The sequence below is a fragment of the Seriola lalandi genome, unplaced genomic scaffold, assembly GCF_002814215.2.
Source record: "Seriola lalandi dorsalis isolate HSWRI2012SDOR001 ecotype SW California unplaced genomic scaffold, Sedor1 jcf7180002054735, whole genome shotgun sequence".
In the NCBI taxonomy this organism is placed as follows: domain Eukaryota; kingdom Metazoa; phylum Chordata; class Actinopteri; order Carangiformes; family Carangidae; genus Seriola; species Seriola lalandi.
In genome coordinates this window covers 856,056-873,373 of record NW_019525288.1, presented here as the reverse complement: position 1 = coordinate 873,373, position 17,318 = coordinate 856,056, and the positions used below count along the sequence as shown (strand labels likewise).

Genomic DNA, 17,318 nt, shown 5'->3' with positions numbered 1-17,318 from the left:
GCGGGTGGGCGGGCGTGGTGGTTTGGAGGGGTTGCTGAGAGGAGCAAGCGTGGGAATGTCCCACTGTTAAGTTTGGGGCATGTGGGCTTATTGTATTTGTGGGAGAGTTGGGCTGGAGTCTCCACAGAGTGACCTGTCTGTCATAGAGCTCTGCGATAACACAAACATCCTCTTAACTGTGCAGTCTGGACGCACACTCATGCAAACAGGACCCCAAGGCAGGGAACATGAAAAAGGCGACACAGGCATAAGAAATTCTGTACTAGTTTCCTCCTCGTGTTATTTGGCATTTATTTACTCACCCTTAGCAAATGTCTATATCTATTGATCCTTGAGTGTATCAGTCTCTCTGTCTGTCTGTCTCACCCTCACAGCAGATGTCCTCCCTTCAATTTCTTCCAGGAGCAGTGTTTGAGGAGGTGTATCCAGGAAACAGTGGCCAGCGCTCACTTCCTGTGTGACAGGTGTGCGATGGAGGCCTGACAGCTGCTGTCCTGCTCTCTCTTTCCCTCTCTGTATTCCTCTCTCCCGTTTCTCCCTCTTTGCAGCCAGCTGCAGCAGAGAGCAGCTCTGTTTGTTCTTACGTCACCGCTGCTGCCTACTGATTTATGGAGCACAAAAGACTTAGATTTGACCCTGGCAACACACACACACATACACATGCACACCCACCACGGCAACTGCAGCATCTCTGTCTTCTCATAAACCCCCAAATCTTTGCTTGTGCCTGTGCGTTAAACAGAACGTCTGAATTGTGGCTGCTTATTTCTCTTATGCTTTGTGCACCATTAAAAACCTGACACTGAGCTGTCATTTACAGCTAAGATAGGAAAACAAACAGCAGATTAGTCATTCTTCTACTTGATGTCATGTATTTCATTTCATTCAGTGTTAAATGTCTGCTCTGTCACTATGGAGCTGTCAGCGCTGACAAAACTGTCTGTAGCCTGAACTGCTCCCCAGCCTGCCAGCACTCTCATACCTCTTCATTTGGCCTGCAGGCACAGTAACAATAGCTTCTGACATTAGCCAGGCATTGGTAGGGTGTTCTGTATTATCCTGCAGGACCCCATAGGTTTCACACATACACACACTGACATGTGCACACACAAACCACTGGGAAAGTGTGTGTGTGGGGGGAGGGGGGGGGGTTCATGTGACAGGTTAGAGAGAAGCTTTGACAGTTTCTCCATTTAGCCTACAGCCAGCTCATGCTGGAAGCTGCCGAAATAAATACCAGCTACTCCTCTGGGACGCAAGCCGACTACGGGACGCCGCCACAAAAACAGAGCGAGCAGGAGAAGAAAGGGAGTGACTGCGGTGCCAATAACATGCTGATTATGTGAGCTAATTGGCAAATTAAGACGACCCGCTGTCAAGTCATGCATGGTCAAAGTCAGTGGACGGTAAGCAGTGCCACAATAAAGCAACCATTCGTTTGGGAATCGTGTGATCTTAAAGTGAAATATAAGAAATCACATCTGAGTATATTAGAGTATTTAATATCATTTAAAAACAAACAACCACACTTAATGTTGACGGTCACTCATTACCAAGACTAAGTTTATCCAAGATATGAACTTTGCCACTAAATAATACATCAATTACATTTCTGTAATTCAACCACGGTTAGACCTTCTTAAGACTGTTTACAAACCTGTGATTTATATCAAAAGATGATCCTGTACAATGTAGGCTATTTACAAAAATATATGGTCTCCAACATAATCACAACACTCCTGTTTATCTGAAAGCTTACAGAGGTGTGTAATGACCGCTCCTTAAATGATAACTGAGAGGGCAGGGCATATCCCTAATGGGATGATCTCTCTTTGAGGTTGTACTTGAAAGACTGAGTGGAAACCATCAAACACCCTGCTGAGGCTCCTGGTGACTTTAAATGCCAGGCGACGACTCGTTCCTCAAAGTGACCACTGCTCTTTGACATATCAAGAAAATCTCTGACCTTCCTCTCTACGCACTTCAAACACCTCTAAGAAGCTAAAATGTCCATTTCCTAGTGAAATTAGTACTTTACACGGGCAGTGCTTTTATCTGAAGGGGTAGAATTTGTGTGTGTGTGTGTGTGTGTGTGTGTGTGTGTGTGTGTGCGTGTGTGTGTGCAGAGACAGAGAAGCAGAGGAAGGAAGGCTGGAGCCAAGATTAAGGTCTGTACAACTAACTGGTAACACAGCCGCACTCAGTGGCTCAGCCTCCCATTTGAAGAGAGACGGAACCATCTGTGTGGCACAGGATCTGTTTCCAGGAGATAACGGCTTTTTTTAATTTCACAAATACTGTACATGAAGAGAGAGAGAGAGAGGGGGTGAATATGAGAGACATGCCTTCCTTCCCAATCTCAGCCTGCATGCTCCTCCGTTTGCAGAACTTCCCTAGATGTCCAGAGAGGACTGCTTTGGAGTGGGGGCCTTAATAACTTCAGTCTGTGTTCCTTTGTGCTTGTTTACTCCCTGCCTGTGATAAAGGCCTCGGCGTGGGGCATGAGGAAAGGGAGGGATTCATTATAACAGGTAGCAGTGGCGATATGAACTTCCCATTTTCTCTGTTGCTCTGTCCATTTGGCTTGATTAAAATAGAGCTCAGTGCTACTGTAGATTAGCCCAGCTGTTTCCCGTGTCTGACTCTGATCTGAACACACTTCCTACCACGAAGAAGAGGGGGGTGGGAGGTGAGAAGGTTCCGCAGGGAGAATGGGCCATGGCGGAGAAGAGGGTCAAAAGAAGGTCAGAGGTCAGTGGGCAAGTACGGAAGGAGAGCAGGAGGTGAAATAGGCACAAGACAAGGAAGGGAGGAGGAGGAAGGAGCTTTTTTTTTTTTTTCCTTGGCTGTAGCTGTCAGCAATTCAGCTATACTGTACATGTGAATTCATCGATGTTGTGACATTTGTTTGCAATTGCATTCATGATTGAGCATTTCTGTGCACTGGAAATGTGCCTCCTTTTTGAAATGCATAATTGAGGATGCAATTTGTCAATGTTGTATATGTTGTAGTAATTTTAGTAAAATGAACAGTCAATTCAACAAATAATTTCCAGAAATGCTCGACGATAAATGGCGAGTTTTCACCCTTGAATGTCACAGATAAGGTAATTGGAGGATTTCATCTGCGCCGCACGCATGGAAATCTGAAGAAAAGACACCTGATAATTCTGGATGCAAAACAGTGTTATGACTAACACTGAAGAAATGGTGAGTGTGTGTGTGTGTGTGTGTGTGTGTGTGTATGCTGTATGTATGCTGAGAGTCTGTGTGGATATGTGTACATGTAGGGAAGAAAAGAGAGAAAGAGTGATATTTCACACACACACACACACACACACACACACACACACACACACACACACATTTGGGGTTTTACTTGGCCTCCACCCTCTGCTCTGCTCCCACGCTGTGGCGTCGGCAGGCCAGCCATCCAGCGAGTGTGTTTCTCATTCCATCAGATGTTGGGAAGCTGTTCGCTTCTCTGCTCTACTCTTTGACATTCTGCAGCTCCCCAGAGAGGCTGGGCAGTCTTGTCACAGTAATGTCAAACACATGTGGAACAGACCAGGGCAGAGCAGACAAACACACACACATACATACAAATACACACACATACACACACACACAAACACACACACACAGGACGGAGCAGGAGGCGGCCAGAACCACACTGGTCTTTCCCACTATGTATTAGGATAAACAGCAGTGAAACCATAGAGATTCAGCGCCGGGAAAGTCACTTCATCACTCGCTCCCATATTTTGACAAAAACACACATATTCACACACTGATCTCATTAAACTCACTTTAACTGAACAATAGATGCACTGTGTCTCCGCTGTGAGCATCAAAGCTGACGTTAATTTGTCATCCAGACACTTCACTCCGGTTTAGTGGTCTTCCATTTTTTGATTTTAGCTTGAACACATAGACACAGGGTGTCAACAGTTCCAATACTTCTGTTACTAAAAATTGTGGCTTCCCCAGCTCCTGCAGTTTTTGTACTACTATAGCTGTTTCTTTACTGCAAAACAAACGAAACAGAGGGTGCGCTTTCCACCCTGTTATTTTGAAACAGTCCTCATCTATTGGAGCCTATTGTTCTCACTCTGGAAGCAAGGCTGTGTGAACACATACAAACATCTAATCTGAGAAGAATAGAGCTGTGTTCTTGAGTGACAACCTGTGTCACAAAGAAATTATTTGGAGTAAATAAACAACACTTTTGTTGTGTTGATACTTGGAACTGAAATATGAAGTGTAGAGACCTCTTTTTTTTTTCTACCTGGTTTTGATTCAGTTTTTCTTTAAGAACACAGTGTTAATCGTTAATGTCTTTTATTTAGGACCACAGGTCAGTGAGGAGGTCACCCACAAATAAATAGGCAGCGCACAGAGAAAAACACACACTGTGTATGACACCAGAAAGACGACTGACTGGATAGAAAGAGGAAGAAGAAAAAAACCTTTTTCACAAAATTTGTTGAAACTACCTTTTTTTCTTTCCTATATAGTTTTACCTCTTCGATCTCTTTGGTTCACCAGTTCACAGCTAATACATGTACAATATATGATGAGGTGTCGCCAGCTCCTTTTCAAAGGATCACGTGATATCAGATATCACATTTACGCAGTATGCTCTAGCTGTTTGTTGACTTACAGGAAGGCTATACATGCACAGAGACACACACAGGCCTGATGTCTTTGGCTTGTCTCGTTTGTGATGGCCCAGGTGTCTGTGTTGTGCTGACCACCTGACCGGCTCACTGTGCTCGCAGCTCTCGCCCACCCGAGGCCATCTGCTCCACTCATTAATTAGGAGACAGCCAGTTTCACCTGCACTGCCCGCATTTAGTTCACAATAATTACCACACACACACACACACACACACACACGAAGCACACTCAACAAGCCCACGCACACATACAGTAAACACATGAGCTATGCCCAGATCAAGTCACAGCATAGACAGAGACACTGTTAGACTGAGATGATGAAGAATGGTAATGACTTTTACTATCTCCTGCATTTCTTCTGTCAAACGCCTGAAACATAACGCACTGATAACGCAGCTCGTTAACACCGTCACATGCAAGAGTAGAAAAAATACTGTGCCTTTGATACGTTGATGGTAATGATGTGCCTCAAATAGCAGCGATGACTCAGAATAATGAAACAGGAAAACAAACTCTGACTGCCTGCCGGCCCGTGGATTTGCCTGATGCTGTTTTGAAAACAGGTTATCTCGCTGTCTTTTAACATCCTGTGGTATGTTCTATACAAAAGATATCCCACCAATGCACCTGTGGTAGATGGGAAGTGAATAAACACTCAGCAGGCTGGGGTCATAATGAATGGCCCTGGCTTTTAAGAGGGCTACTTAATGATGAAGTGGGGACATCTGCCTTAGCAGTTGGCTTGGCCCGGGCCGAGCTGGGCGATGAGGCAGCCAGCGTTTGGAAGGAGAGAGGAAGGGATGCTCGCTTGGTGGTGATGAAGGTATAATGTGCGGTGAGGCAGGGTGTCTGCACTGCGGTTTCACCTCTGCAACCCCCCCCCCCCCATCCATTGTTTGAGACTATTATCAGCTGTTCAATTATTCAGATGATATTTACCAGGGCCAATTATACAGGGCCGTGTCCTGCAGAGAAAATGGCCTGAGTGTTTTACTGTTGCACTCAGAGGCGGAAGAGTGCGCTGCTGAGGCTGTTCAAGTGGGGGGTTGAAACCTTTGGCTGGACTTGTTTCTTCTCAGGGAGTGTCACCACAGTCACAAGGGTTGTTAAAAATCATAAATCATGATTTCAGCCTTTTTTTTTCAAACTCACTTTTGAGTTGTGTTTATTTCCTTTTGGTTGCCATAGAATTTCTGTTAAACACTTTCTCTATCTTTTTTTTTTCTTTTTCTTTTATTTCCTCACAGACTATAGCAAAACAAACACCCTACACTCACCAGAAGGAATTGGTCGTTAAGTTTCTTATGTCTTTGTTACGCAGGGGTGGACACTGGTGTCTGCGCTGCTGTATCATGGGAAAGGTGGAGATGCTGTTCTGAGGCACCGTGGGGTTCAGTTCAGGGTAAATGTCTAAATTTATCCCTTCACACCCATCACCTCCATCCAGCGCAGGTGGACACCAAGTTCATAGAGACCAGAGATTTTGTGTCATCACTTTGTCTCATCATCACTTTGATGTGCAGCACAGACTGTTGGGGCAAACACCTCACACCCCCTAAGTCTCTCTCTCTCTCTCTCTCTCGCTCTCTCTCTCTCTTTCTTTCTCTCCAACTCAGCTCTCTCACCACATCTCCATCATGACAGTAAAGTAACAGAAAAAGTTTTTTTTAAAAAGGACATAAGTGCTAATAATAATGATAACAACAATAAAGACAACTACAACAACAATAATAATCACAATCATAATAATACAGTATCCAGTGCAGTCCATGTGTCTCCATTTCTACATCTTTTATAAGCATCAATTAAATGGTAAGAAATGTGGTATTTCACTTGCAGAAACACATTGTTTCCTCTATATTTAATATCCTGAACCCTCTGAAGATAACTTAATATGTAAAAGGGTGAAATGAAAGTGGACAGAATTACAGAGCTGCAAACATTGTGTTGGCCAGAATCTGAGTTTCAACTTGGGATATACCAGAAGTCTAAGCCCTTAAATATGAAACACTACTTCCACTGTCACAAATGTTCTGAGAAAGGACTATATATAGAGACTTAATGCAAGCACTCAGTGCATTTAAAAACATTTCACACCAATAGTAAATGTAATTGATTTGCTTCAATACAGGCCAGTTTGCAGGTTGTACTTACTTTGTGAAGGTCGAGGTCAAGCTGAGGTAATTGTAGCGGTGATAATCCACACCAAATAGTTTCTCAAACAGGTTTTATATCGTCTCAATCCTCATTATTTGGGAAAAGGAGGGATAAAGCCTTTGCTAAATAGTATGGGAAAACTATTCAGGTGTTATTCCCCTTTTTGTTTTGTTTTTTTGAAATATCGAAAGGAAGAAGAGGCAGAAGCCACAGTCACAAAAGAAATTGTTTTACTTTCCTTTGGAAGTTCAAAAGGGGTCTTGACTTTCCAGGTTTAATAAATTATGAGGTATTTCTCTTCTCAGTTATATCGTCAGAGAAAGAAATCAAATCAAAGCCAGGGCTCTTGGGTCCTTAAGCACATTGATGTCTTTGGTTTTGCAGTTTGTTTGTTTTTAAAGCAAACAGCTTCTGTCGTTGACGGTGATGTGAAAAAAAAATCACAACTTGTTCCGGTCAAGTAAATCCGCTCTCTTGCTCATTTTAACCACCAGACAGAAGAAATAAAAGAAAATAGACGCAGTTTCAGCTGCAAAAAAACGTCCTTTCTGTTCGTATTGAAGAGGGAAACACTGTTAACCGGTTTATATTTTGTTACTATAAGTGCACAAATCCTCCCGTCTCCCATGTAGGCTAAAAACGCAAATGATAAAGATGCGGCTCCTCTTGTCTGCAGGGTGCGTCTTTTATTCCCCCTGTGACAACTTTAAAACCCTCTTCTTTAGTTCACAGTTTAGCCACAGTCCGTGTGTCAGGAACAAGTCCTGACACATCCGACGAGATAAATCCGTCTCCTTTAAAGAAAAAAAAAAAAAAACAGAAAAAAACCAAAAAAAAAACCCCAAAAACCCACAGTTTCTTTACAGCCTGTGGACAGGCTACTCTACAAGCACGTTTCTCTGTAGATGGTCCTTGTCCTCCTCCGACGCGCCGATCCTCCGCCGAGCTGTCTTCAAATGCTGTTATAAAATATTCACTTCTCCCAATGAAAATCAAAATCGGCAGAGCATGTTTTTAAGTTTTTTTCCCCCGTGGACTCACAATTTGGGGTTTTCAGACTTGTTTTGTCTTCACTGATGAGTGGAGCTGGCGGGCCCACTGTACGCAGTAACCGCGGCTCTCTCCTCCTCCTCCTCTCTCTCTCTGTCCTCGCTGTAGCCTTCTGTCTGCGTTTAAACACCATCTGGAGCTCCTAACCTCTCTCTCTCTCTCTCTCTCTCTCTCTCTCTCTCTCTCTCTCTCTCTCTCTCTCTCTATCGCTCTGTCTCTCTCTCTCGGGTACCATCAGAGGGAAGAGATGGCAGCTATTGTACAGGAATCCTTCCTGAATTAAAGGAAATCAAAATTGAGCAGCACATAACCGCACATTTGTGCAAAATTATTAAGATTAAGCCATTGGAAGATAAATATATAGAACGGTACCCGAATGAATGCCTTTGGAACTTATGGGTTACACTTGCCTAAAAATGTCTATTTTTACCATAAAAGGCAAAGAAGAAGACGTAAATAATATAAATTGTATAAATGTAGGCTGGTGACTTGTAAAAAATAAAATATGAAATTTGAATTTGATTCTGCCCAATAATTACAGAGAGCAAACCAATCCAATCAAAAAGCAGTGAACTGAGTGAAATACAACAGTTTTACCGTCCCGCTGTCTGCCCGTGGGGGGCGCTGTTTCCTCATATCAGGACAACAGAGGACTAGAAAAGCAGAATTGAGTCTATTAGACTCCAGACTTTATTTACTTTATTCAACACTTGAAAACAATACAGGAATTACAATGAATGCCAAACAGTGTCCCTGTCTGAACATGAACACACACAAGTAAAAGCTGCATAGCTTGTAAAATGTATGTTTTCTTTGTGTGATAAATAGTTGGCTGCATGTTCTTTTTTATTGACCTGCATGTATTATATGCTTCTGCTTCTGGTCGTAATGAGCACCTCATAATGTAGCATAGTGTGGTCCTATTGTGTATAGTACATGTTATCTTTAACATTAATATATTTTATTATTGCTCCATGTTTAAACACATATTTAATTCACTGTTCAGCTATGTATTCGTTTTAAGGTGACTATGTAACATCTGTCCAAGTACTTGCAGATTAGGTTGCAAATAACAATTATTTTATTCACTGATTAATCTGTCAATTATTGTTTTTGGAGTAGGTGATTAATTGTCTAGTCAGGAAATAGGCAAGGTGATGTCTTCAAATTGTTTATTTTGCCTGAACAACCATCCGAAACCTAAAGGTATTCAATTAACAAACAGAGAAAAGCAGGACATTCTCTCTTTTGAAGGCTGCAACATTTTTCTTCATCAAAGACACAAACAGTTAATTGTGTGTCAATCAATGAATTCATTAATCCACTGATCATTTCTGCTCTGCTATTAAAAATAGACCTCTGGCTGACTTTGTTGCATTTACAGGGATGTTTGTTAATGTGCATTACTACTAAATAAACAGACAAATATGTGATAGGCAGAAATACAGAGAGAGGGACCCAGATAAAGGCAGGTACATCTGGTTTGTTTATAGTGAGAATGCTCCACCTGTCCACACTGGACTGTTAGTCCCTCTGCCCCACCTGCCCTCTCTCTCCCTCTGGCGGACTCACACACACACACACACACACACACACACACACACACACACACACACACACACACACACACACATAACCATGGAGGGGGACAGAAGACAAAGCTGACACCCTCCTGACCCCTCCTGTGTCTACAGAACAAACAGAACCAGCTTGTAAAGTACACACAGACAGCTGCTCTGCCCCGACTCCAGTCTCACCAGCCTTGCCAGCCTCGAACACAAATGCTGCCTTCAAATGGAGCCGGGAGGACTTTTGAAAAACGCTCCAGCACTGATTAAATAATGTGAGCAAGCGTGGAGGGGGAAACCCCAGTGCTCTTTGATTGGAATGTAACAGTTTCCTGCAGAAGGACTGACTAACCCTGACTCAGGGTGACCTGAGGTCCAGTGCCAGTGTTCTTGTTTAAACCACAATATGTCGCTTCACTGTAAAAGGTGCTGCTGTCAACATGGTCAAACACAGAGACACATACACACAGTGAAAAGCACCGACTTTACACACATAAACAGATGCATTGGCCATTACGAGCTGGGTCTGTCACAGGCAGAGTGTGTAGTGTACCATGGTGGAAGTACGGTTGTCAAGGAGATGGATGGAGTGTTATTGAAACTCATTCTCTATATTTCTCTTTCTCTCTTTCAGAGGTATGGCTTTAGGTGGCTCTATACACATGCAGCATGAGATGTGTGTGTGTGTGTGTGTGTGTGTTTGTGTTTCCTAAGTATGTTACTGTAGGTGGCTTATTTGTTTCCTGTGCAGAATACTGAAAAGGGAAGAGGTGCGTGTCTGTGTGGCCTTGAGTGACAGAAAGGTTGGCAATGGGGGTTGCATCCAAAGAAAGGATTCCTGTCAAGGTGACAGCTCCAAGATTGACAGGATGCTATTCAGCCCGGGAATGGCGTCAGTCAACCTGTCAGCCTCCCTGTACGACAGCCTCTCACTCCTCTTAATTTGGCCTTTTGTTGGGCGGTCACTGGGTTAGCTCCGACACTCCATGTGGCCGGCCCGATAAACTGCACAATGAAACACACACAAGGTGGGAACTCTCGATGCCTCGATGAGCTCTCCATAATACTTGCGACTGGAAACCCCTTTGATGGCATTAATGACGAGAACTGCTTTGTCTCCTCTTTCTCTCTCCCCTCTATCTCCTCTGTCAGCTCACAAACACACACACACCACCACCCCCTGCTCTGGACTCTATTATGTTGACAGCATCTCCTGGATGGTTGAGCACTCTCTGAGGTACAAGAACTAGGTTTGTTCATTGTGCTGGTATGGAAATAACTATTTCTGTGTGAGTGTGTGTGTGTCTGTGTGTGCGTGTGTGCGTGTGTCTGTGTGTGTGTGTGCATGTCAGGGTAAAAGCAAGAGAGAAACAGAGAAGTTTGCAGTATTTCCTCCACACACACACACACACACACACACACACACACACACACACACATTGTAAATCCTTTCCTATAGTGGCAGTCACAGGCTAGTGTGTTGAAAGGAGATAAGGTCCTGAGCCGACTGAAAGGAACGCTAGACCCATTGTGTTCCTGCGCTCTTCTCTCTTCTCCTATCCTCTCCTCTCTCATGCACATTCAACAGACAATACTCATGGAGTTGCCATTAAAGACACCAATATAGTCATAAAAGGGGAAACAGAATATATCACTTGATCAAAACTGAGAAAAAAAAGTAAGTGAGTTGTGTTATGCTGATTGAAGCACTGATAGAACTGATTGGGAAATTTCCATTTGAGTCACATGCATCCTCTCTGAATATGAGTTTTGTAATTTAAACACTGTTTTCTCTGATAGTGTGCTTAAGAGGATGTTGTTGTCTCACTTTGTATGTTAACATCTTTAATGTGTGTTATGTCCTCAAGCTGCTCCATAATGTTACGAAAGAGGATGAGACAGCGAGAGAGAGAGAGAGAGAGAAAGAGAGAGAGAGACTTTCTGTAATACAGCGTGGTGTAACGGATCATTGACCCACCCACTCAAGCACGTATGCTGGAATGCTGCTTTTACAAATTGCACCCATAGACCCCCTGACATTTTGTTTGCAATCGAGCAGCAAAGTGTCAGTTGTTTGAATCATCCAGACATGATGGGAATTCAAAATTCAATCCATGCTCTTCGGAAAGAATAATGTCCTTTGAAATACTTGACTTCTAGGGTTGTTTCAGCCACAGAATAGCTCTAACAAAAGCAAAACACAATAGCTGTTCCAATCTTTTATTCCATTCCAAGTGCTATTTTGTTTTTTTTAATTTAGTTTATTTGGGTTTTTTACAAATACTAAAGTATGACACATTGCAATACCTAAATCACAGTTAACTTGTCTTTAATGTTTCATATGCATAAGGGTTTTAACGTCTGAGACAAGCAAAACAAATGGTTGGGTCTGAATTTTGCATCAACAGCATGAATCCATGGATCCAGCCTGCCTTGTGGCAACAGTCCAGGCTGGTGTTGGTGGTGTAATTGTGTGGGGGATGTTTTCTTGGCACACTTTTGGCCCCTTAATACCAATCAATCATCGTTTGAACGTGGCCATCTTCTAACGGCTACTTCCAGCCTGATAATGCAAAAGTCGCCTCAACCTGGTTTCGTGAACGTGAGGTGAGTTTGGTGAACTTCAGTGGCCTCCAGATCTGAATCCAGTAGAATGCCTTTGGGATGTGGTAGAAGCTCTCAATTATGATAAATGATGTGATGCAATCATGTCAACATGGAGCAGAATCTCGGAGGCATGTTTCCAACATCTTGTGAAATCCATGCCATGAAAAAACTAAAGCTGTTTAAAGAGCAAATTGAGCCCCTACCCAGTGTCAGTGTGATGGTCTTAATGAGGTACTTGGTGAGTGTAGATAATGAAGAATGAGACACTTTGATAAGACTGGTTGTATTCATTTGCAGGAGGGTTTTAGGATGACTCATGTGTGCACTTTAACTTCTACATCCATACATGCCGTTACAGTAACTTCAACTATCTGTGTTTTCTTTAGCCAGACTGCCAGACTGAGTAAGAGCACTGAGCACAGTGTCACAGCTGACCAACAGAAGTGCAAAGTGACAAAGGAGGAAGTGAGGCACCTGATTACATCAAGTAATGACTCAAGAACAGGATATGCAGCTTGAGCACAGAGGGAAACGGCAAGTAAAAAGTCGGCAGTACACAGGTGAATACGTCCTCATACATTCACATTAGAAAGTCACTGCTCTGTATGACTGTGTTTCCCAAAAGACGCAGCGCATGCGCATGCGCATGCGCGCGCGTGTGTGTGTGTGTGTGTGTGTGTGTGTGTGTGTGTGTGTGTGAGAGAGAGAGAGAGAGACAGAGTGTGTTTGTGTGTTTGCAGACAGTTGGTGGTGCTGGCATTGGAGATAGTGAGTAGAGGGGGATGAGGCACTGTATCAAGTTGTGAACATCTGTTCCTCATAGAAACCGCAAAGCTGGTGCTGAGGAAATAGAGAGGATAACTGCTCTCTCTCTTTCTCTCTCTCTCTATCTCTGCCTCTCTCCCTCACACATAAGTGTGTGTCTCATCAGCACCTTGCCTCTCCTCCCACACATGCCCCTCACTTTTTTTCCATTTACTATTTATTCAGAGAAAGAAGAGAGAGAAAAACTCTCTTCTTGCATCATCATCATCATCATCATCATCATCATCCATCTTTTCTCACATCGTTGATGATTTCTGTGTCACATTAACTTGCTTGTATCTGCGCCAGAGATGCAGTGATGAAAGCCATGTGAGACAGTGGACATTACATTTTCATATATACAGTAAGGTTGCAAAATGTGTCTAATTTCTCTACTCTCATTCTGACGTCGATGACATTGTTCATGAAAACTGCTGAGATGTTGTGACATGGTAAAAGTCCAGACAAAACATTTTTGTATAAGGAGGGGAAAAACTAAACTACAGTAAATGTGTTGGCTATTTCACCCTCAAAATCACAAAATACATCAGATTTTAGACTTTACCTATCTTGGTGATACTTTGTGAGATACTACAATCTGACAAAATACCATCAAGATAGTTAAAGTGACAAAGTTATGTCCTTATGTAGTTCTATAAAAGTTATTACTGGTGATATGCCTCTTTTTGTGAGAGAAAGCCGTAAAGAATAGCCTATTCATAGCTATAGAGGATTAGGATTGGCACAAAATTATGAAGTCTATGATACAGCAGACATGAGCCAAGGCTTTGTTAAGGATTCACTGCACCTTTTCCATCAAAGTCCCTTGATTTAGTCCTTGCTCCTTTTCTTCCTCTCTCCATCTCTCTCATTGCCTTCCTCCCTCTATTTGGGCCTGCTGTGAGGGTGTGCTAGTGCTGGGTGGCAGTTCCTTACTGTAGAGTGTATGAGTGTGCGTGCGCGCGTGCATGTGTGTGTGTGTGTATTCTGTGTGCGGCTGATAAGACCCAGGGAGAAGAGCCAGCGTGCCGACATATTCTTGCCACCGTGGTTATCGCCCGTCGCAGCTGTGCCTGAGCTCTGCGACATCTGCTCCCTCACAGGAAGCCTATGCTGCAGCTCACAACACCTCACACACACACACACACACACGCACACGCGCGAACACACACATAACTATTGCTTCTCCATACAGTCTGAACATATTGGTGGACTATATCCACCCCCCCACCCCCTCTCTCACACACACACACACACACACACACACACACACACACATATATACAGCCACATCAGGTGAACTACTTGAGACAAAGAGCAGTGTTTACATTTCACACTGACTCATTTTGATTTCTTCAGTGTATGCATCTGTGTGTGTGTGTGTGTGTGTGTGTGTGTGTGTGTGTGTGTGTGTGCGAGACGAATGGGTTGGAGCACCGACACCAGAGTTCTACTGGGTTTTTATCACAGAATTACAGGGGGGATGCTTATGACTAAGCCTAATTATAGAGGCCTTATCACTGCGACGTTCACAAAGCTCATTACTGCCAAGAGACGGCAGTCGCTGCAGGTAATTCACTACGTTGGGTATTAGTCCTCGCTCTGGCTTACAGTTTCTACATATTTAGAGTCTATAAAATTAGGCCTTTAATGTCTGATTCTTAATGCATCTCTCTCTCCTCAAACACTTTGCTGATTTAAGTGAAGGTTTTCATTTTTAGCTAAAGGCAATACTTCAGTGTTTCCAGTGCTTTAAGAATCAATTACATTTTTTCTTCTCTTCCCTTTTTTTTCCTGGATGTCTTTCAAGTATCCCTCATCTGTCTGCAAAATGCTCCTTTTAAAGTTTTCCCTCTGTCATTCACTGCGATGCACCCTCATGACCTCCATGTGTATTATGAAGCTGCTGAGGCTGAACAGTGAAATTGCAGAACTTATAGTTCTGTTCCCCGCAGCTGTTTGGGGAAGCCCAGAGGAAGAACCCCCTTCCCCTCCCCTCCCCTCCTCTCCCCACCCACCCAATGCTCTAAAAACCTCTTTCCCTTTCCCTTACAGTGCCACAGGATAAATGTGCTCCACTGGGCTTGTTAACAACAATGACAAGTTTATTTGTGCTTGACAGCTTATATGAGAACCATAACACATGATAATAAGGGGATGCTGTTGAGAAAAATTGTACTTGGTGGCCAATTTAATCCTGACATAATGATTCAGTTTGGTCTCTAAAGTGAGCCTGTTTAATACACAAGGCAAAAATATTCAATCAGTGCCCCTGGGAAACAAGCCTATAGATAACCGTTGCATGTAATAATTCTGGAGAGGAAACATTATTTAGATGGTAATGTTTGATGTCATTCTAACCTTGAAACCCCTCGCTTCCGTCATCAAATAACAGGTCTGCTAGTAAGATGAAGAAACCTCACATTGCCCCCATAGCATGCGGCGCTAAGTCAACACAAACTGATTATCCGTCAATCACTCCAACTTAATGAGCAGACCTGACAGCTGCGGGACCCTCCATCACTCATCACGGTAACGCTCTGCAGAAAGATTTCATAAAACAGGTCCTTTAGGATGACAAGCTCCTACCTTCGCTACATCTGTAGTGGCTGCTGGTTGCCAGGTTGCGATCAATGCTCCCAGGCTGGGGTCTGTGGGCAGCGTGTTTATCCTTCAGCTCTCGGTGGTTGATCAGTGTGACCGTGGGCACACGTGGAGCAAACGCTGAAGCACAAGAAGTCCCACCTCTCAGGTCGGCCTTCTTCAGACGCTCCAAATGGACCTCAGCAGACATGTTCGTACCTTCGAGTCACCACTGCTGAGATCTCAACTCTCCACTTTCTTCTTGAGGTGAGGGGGGCTTGGAGTTTAAATGACACACAGTGTTACCGTGAAGCACTGTGGTGAGCACTGACAGCCTGTAGGTCCAAGTGTGGTAGCAGAAACAGTTGGCAGGCAGTTAACTCCAAAAATCGCTACTCGCTCCAAATATCTAGGAAGTTTTCCTGCTAAATGTTCTCTGTCATAAAGTGTGCTTGAGGCCTTCCATGTTTATCCTCATACTTCTCACCGACTTTGCCTTTGAGACCCCAGTAGATCATTATACGTCCCACTGAACTGCCACGCAAGGACAGGGACTGAGCTGCAGTTAAAGCTCCAAACAGCGACAAGTCAGAAACAGCCAAAGTTTGCTTCCACTTTTTCCTTTCATGTCCTCATCGAAAACTTTGATCCTTGTTGTATTATTCCTGGATTCTTCTGGTATTTTGTCTTTGTTTCACATCTGCATGTAGCTTTGCGTTGCGGAAATGCATGATAGTTTTAGATTAATACCCAGTCACAAGTCTTCAGTCACAAGTCTGGTTTGCAGTGAACTTGGCACGTTGCTTGTACATCTCTGTTTCTCTCTTCTTTTCGTTCCTCTCTCGATCTCTCTTAACTCCTTTCCAGCGTGTGTATGAGGCAACCCAGGGCGTGTGTGTGTGTGTGTGTGTGTGTGAGTGAGTGTGTGTCAGCAGCAGGTCAGCTTGCCTTGTGGCTCTGGCTGAGGGGCTGTGCTCTCATCTGAACCCTCCTCCTGCCCTGCCTGCCACTGCAGCCCAAAAGAGAAGTGTGTGTTTGTATGTTGCCGTTTGTGTGTGTTTCAGCATGTTGCATGGCTGCAGCCCCTGGGGAGGCAAGGCAGCAGCTTTGGCTGTGGTGATAGCAGCAGGCAGCAGGACCTGGGCCTCCTCTGTCAGGAACCAGCTGTGTCTGCGGCCAGCAGCCACTCCTTCCCTGCTTGCAGCCTTCACCCTGAGACCCCCCACGCCCCCCCCTTCTCTCCTTCCCAAGATCCTTTGCTTCTGTACACCTTGAACACTCTCTTTAGTTCCATATCCTAAAAGTCATCCCTTTCATGCATCTATCTGATCATTCTTAGAGTTTGTGTAGACAAGTTCTCTTTTCTATTATCAAACTGATTACTCTAACCTGATGCTTTTTCTGCCATGTTGTCCTGTATTCTTTAATCAGCTAGCATGCATCTCTCTGTTTTATTTTCTCTTTTCTTCTTTTGGCATTTTTTTGTGTACACGATGACCCCAGCCATGGGCATTGTTGTGGTTAAATGATGATGAGTAGAATAATGAATGATGATAATAAATGATAGGTTAATTCTATGCAAAAAGTTGATGACAGTAATTCCATCATGGCTGGAGGATGGTTGGGGATCTTCTTTGCATTGTTTCCATTGGTACCTATGGTCACCTGACAAATCTAAGTGCAGTATTCACTGCCCTTTTGGCTATGGTTTGATCCTCCATCTACAGAGAAAGATACATATATCTCAGCCATTTTGGTGTTGGACAGATAGCTTTTTGAAAAAGCAACTAGAAACAGCAAGCTGGTGCTTAGCATGGTGTGAACAATGAGAGCCATGAGAGTCAACCTTTCAGACTGAATGCAAGAAGG

General features: G+C 43.7%; 1 protein-coding gene across 5 annotated transcripts in view; it reads right to left on the bottom strand.

The window, feature by feature from the left end:
- Window positions 1-16,575, bottom strand: part of cbfa2t3 (CBFA2/RUNX1 partner transcriptional co-repressor 3) — a 40,993-nt gene extending 24,418 nt beyond the window's left edge. The window contains exon 1 of one of the 5 annotated variants that reach the window (XM_087178794.1): window positions 15,456-16,575. In XM_087178794.1, the coding sequence (XP_087034920.1) occupies window positions 15,456-15,660 (205 nt within the window). In that variant the 5' untranslated portion in view covers window positions 15,661-16,575. Of the gene's footprint in view, window positions 1-6,834; window positions 8,007-13,674; window positions 14,010-15,455 lie in introns of those variants that run through there. The other 4 variants (XM_023424378.2, XM_087178796.1, XM_087178793.1 and 1 more) reach the window with 4 other exon arrangements.
- Between the last annotated feature and the right edge of the window lie 743 nt (window positions 16,576-17,318).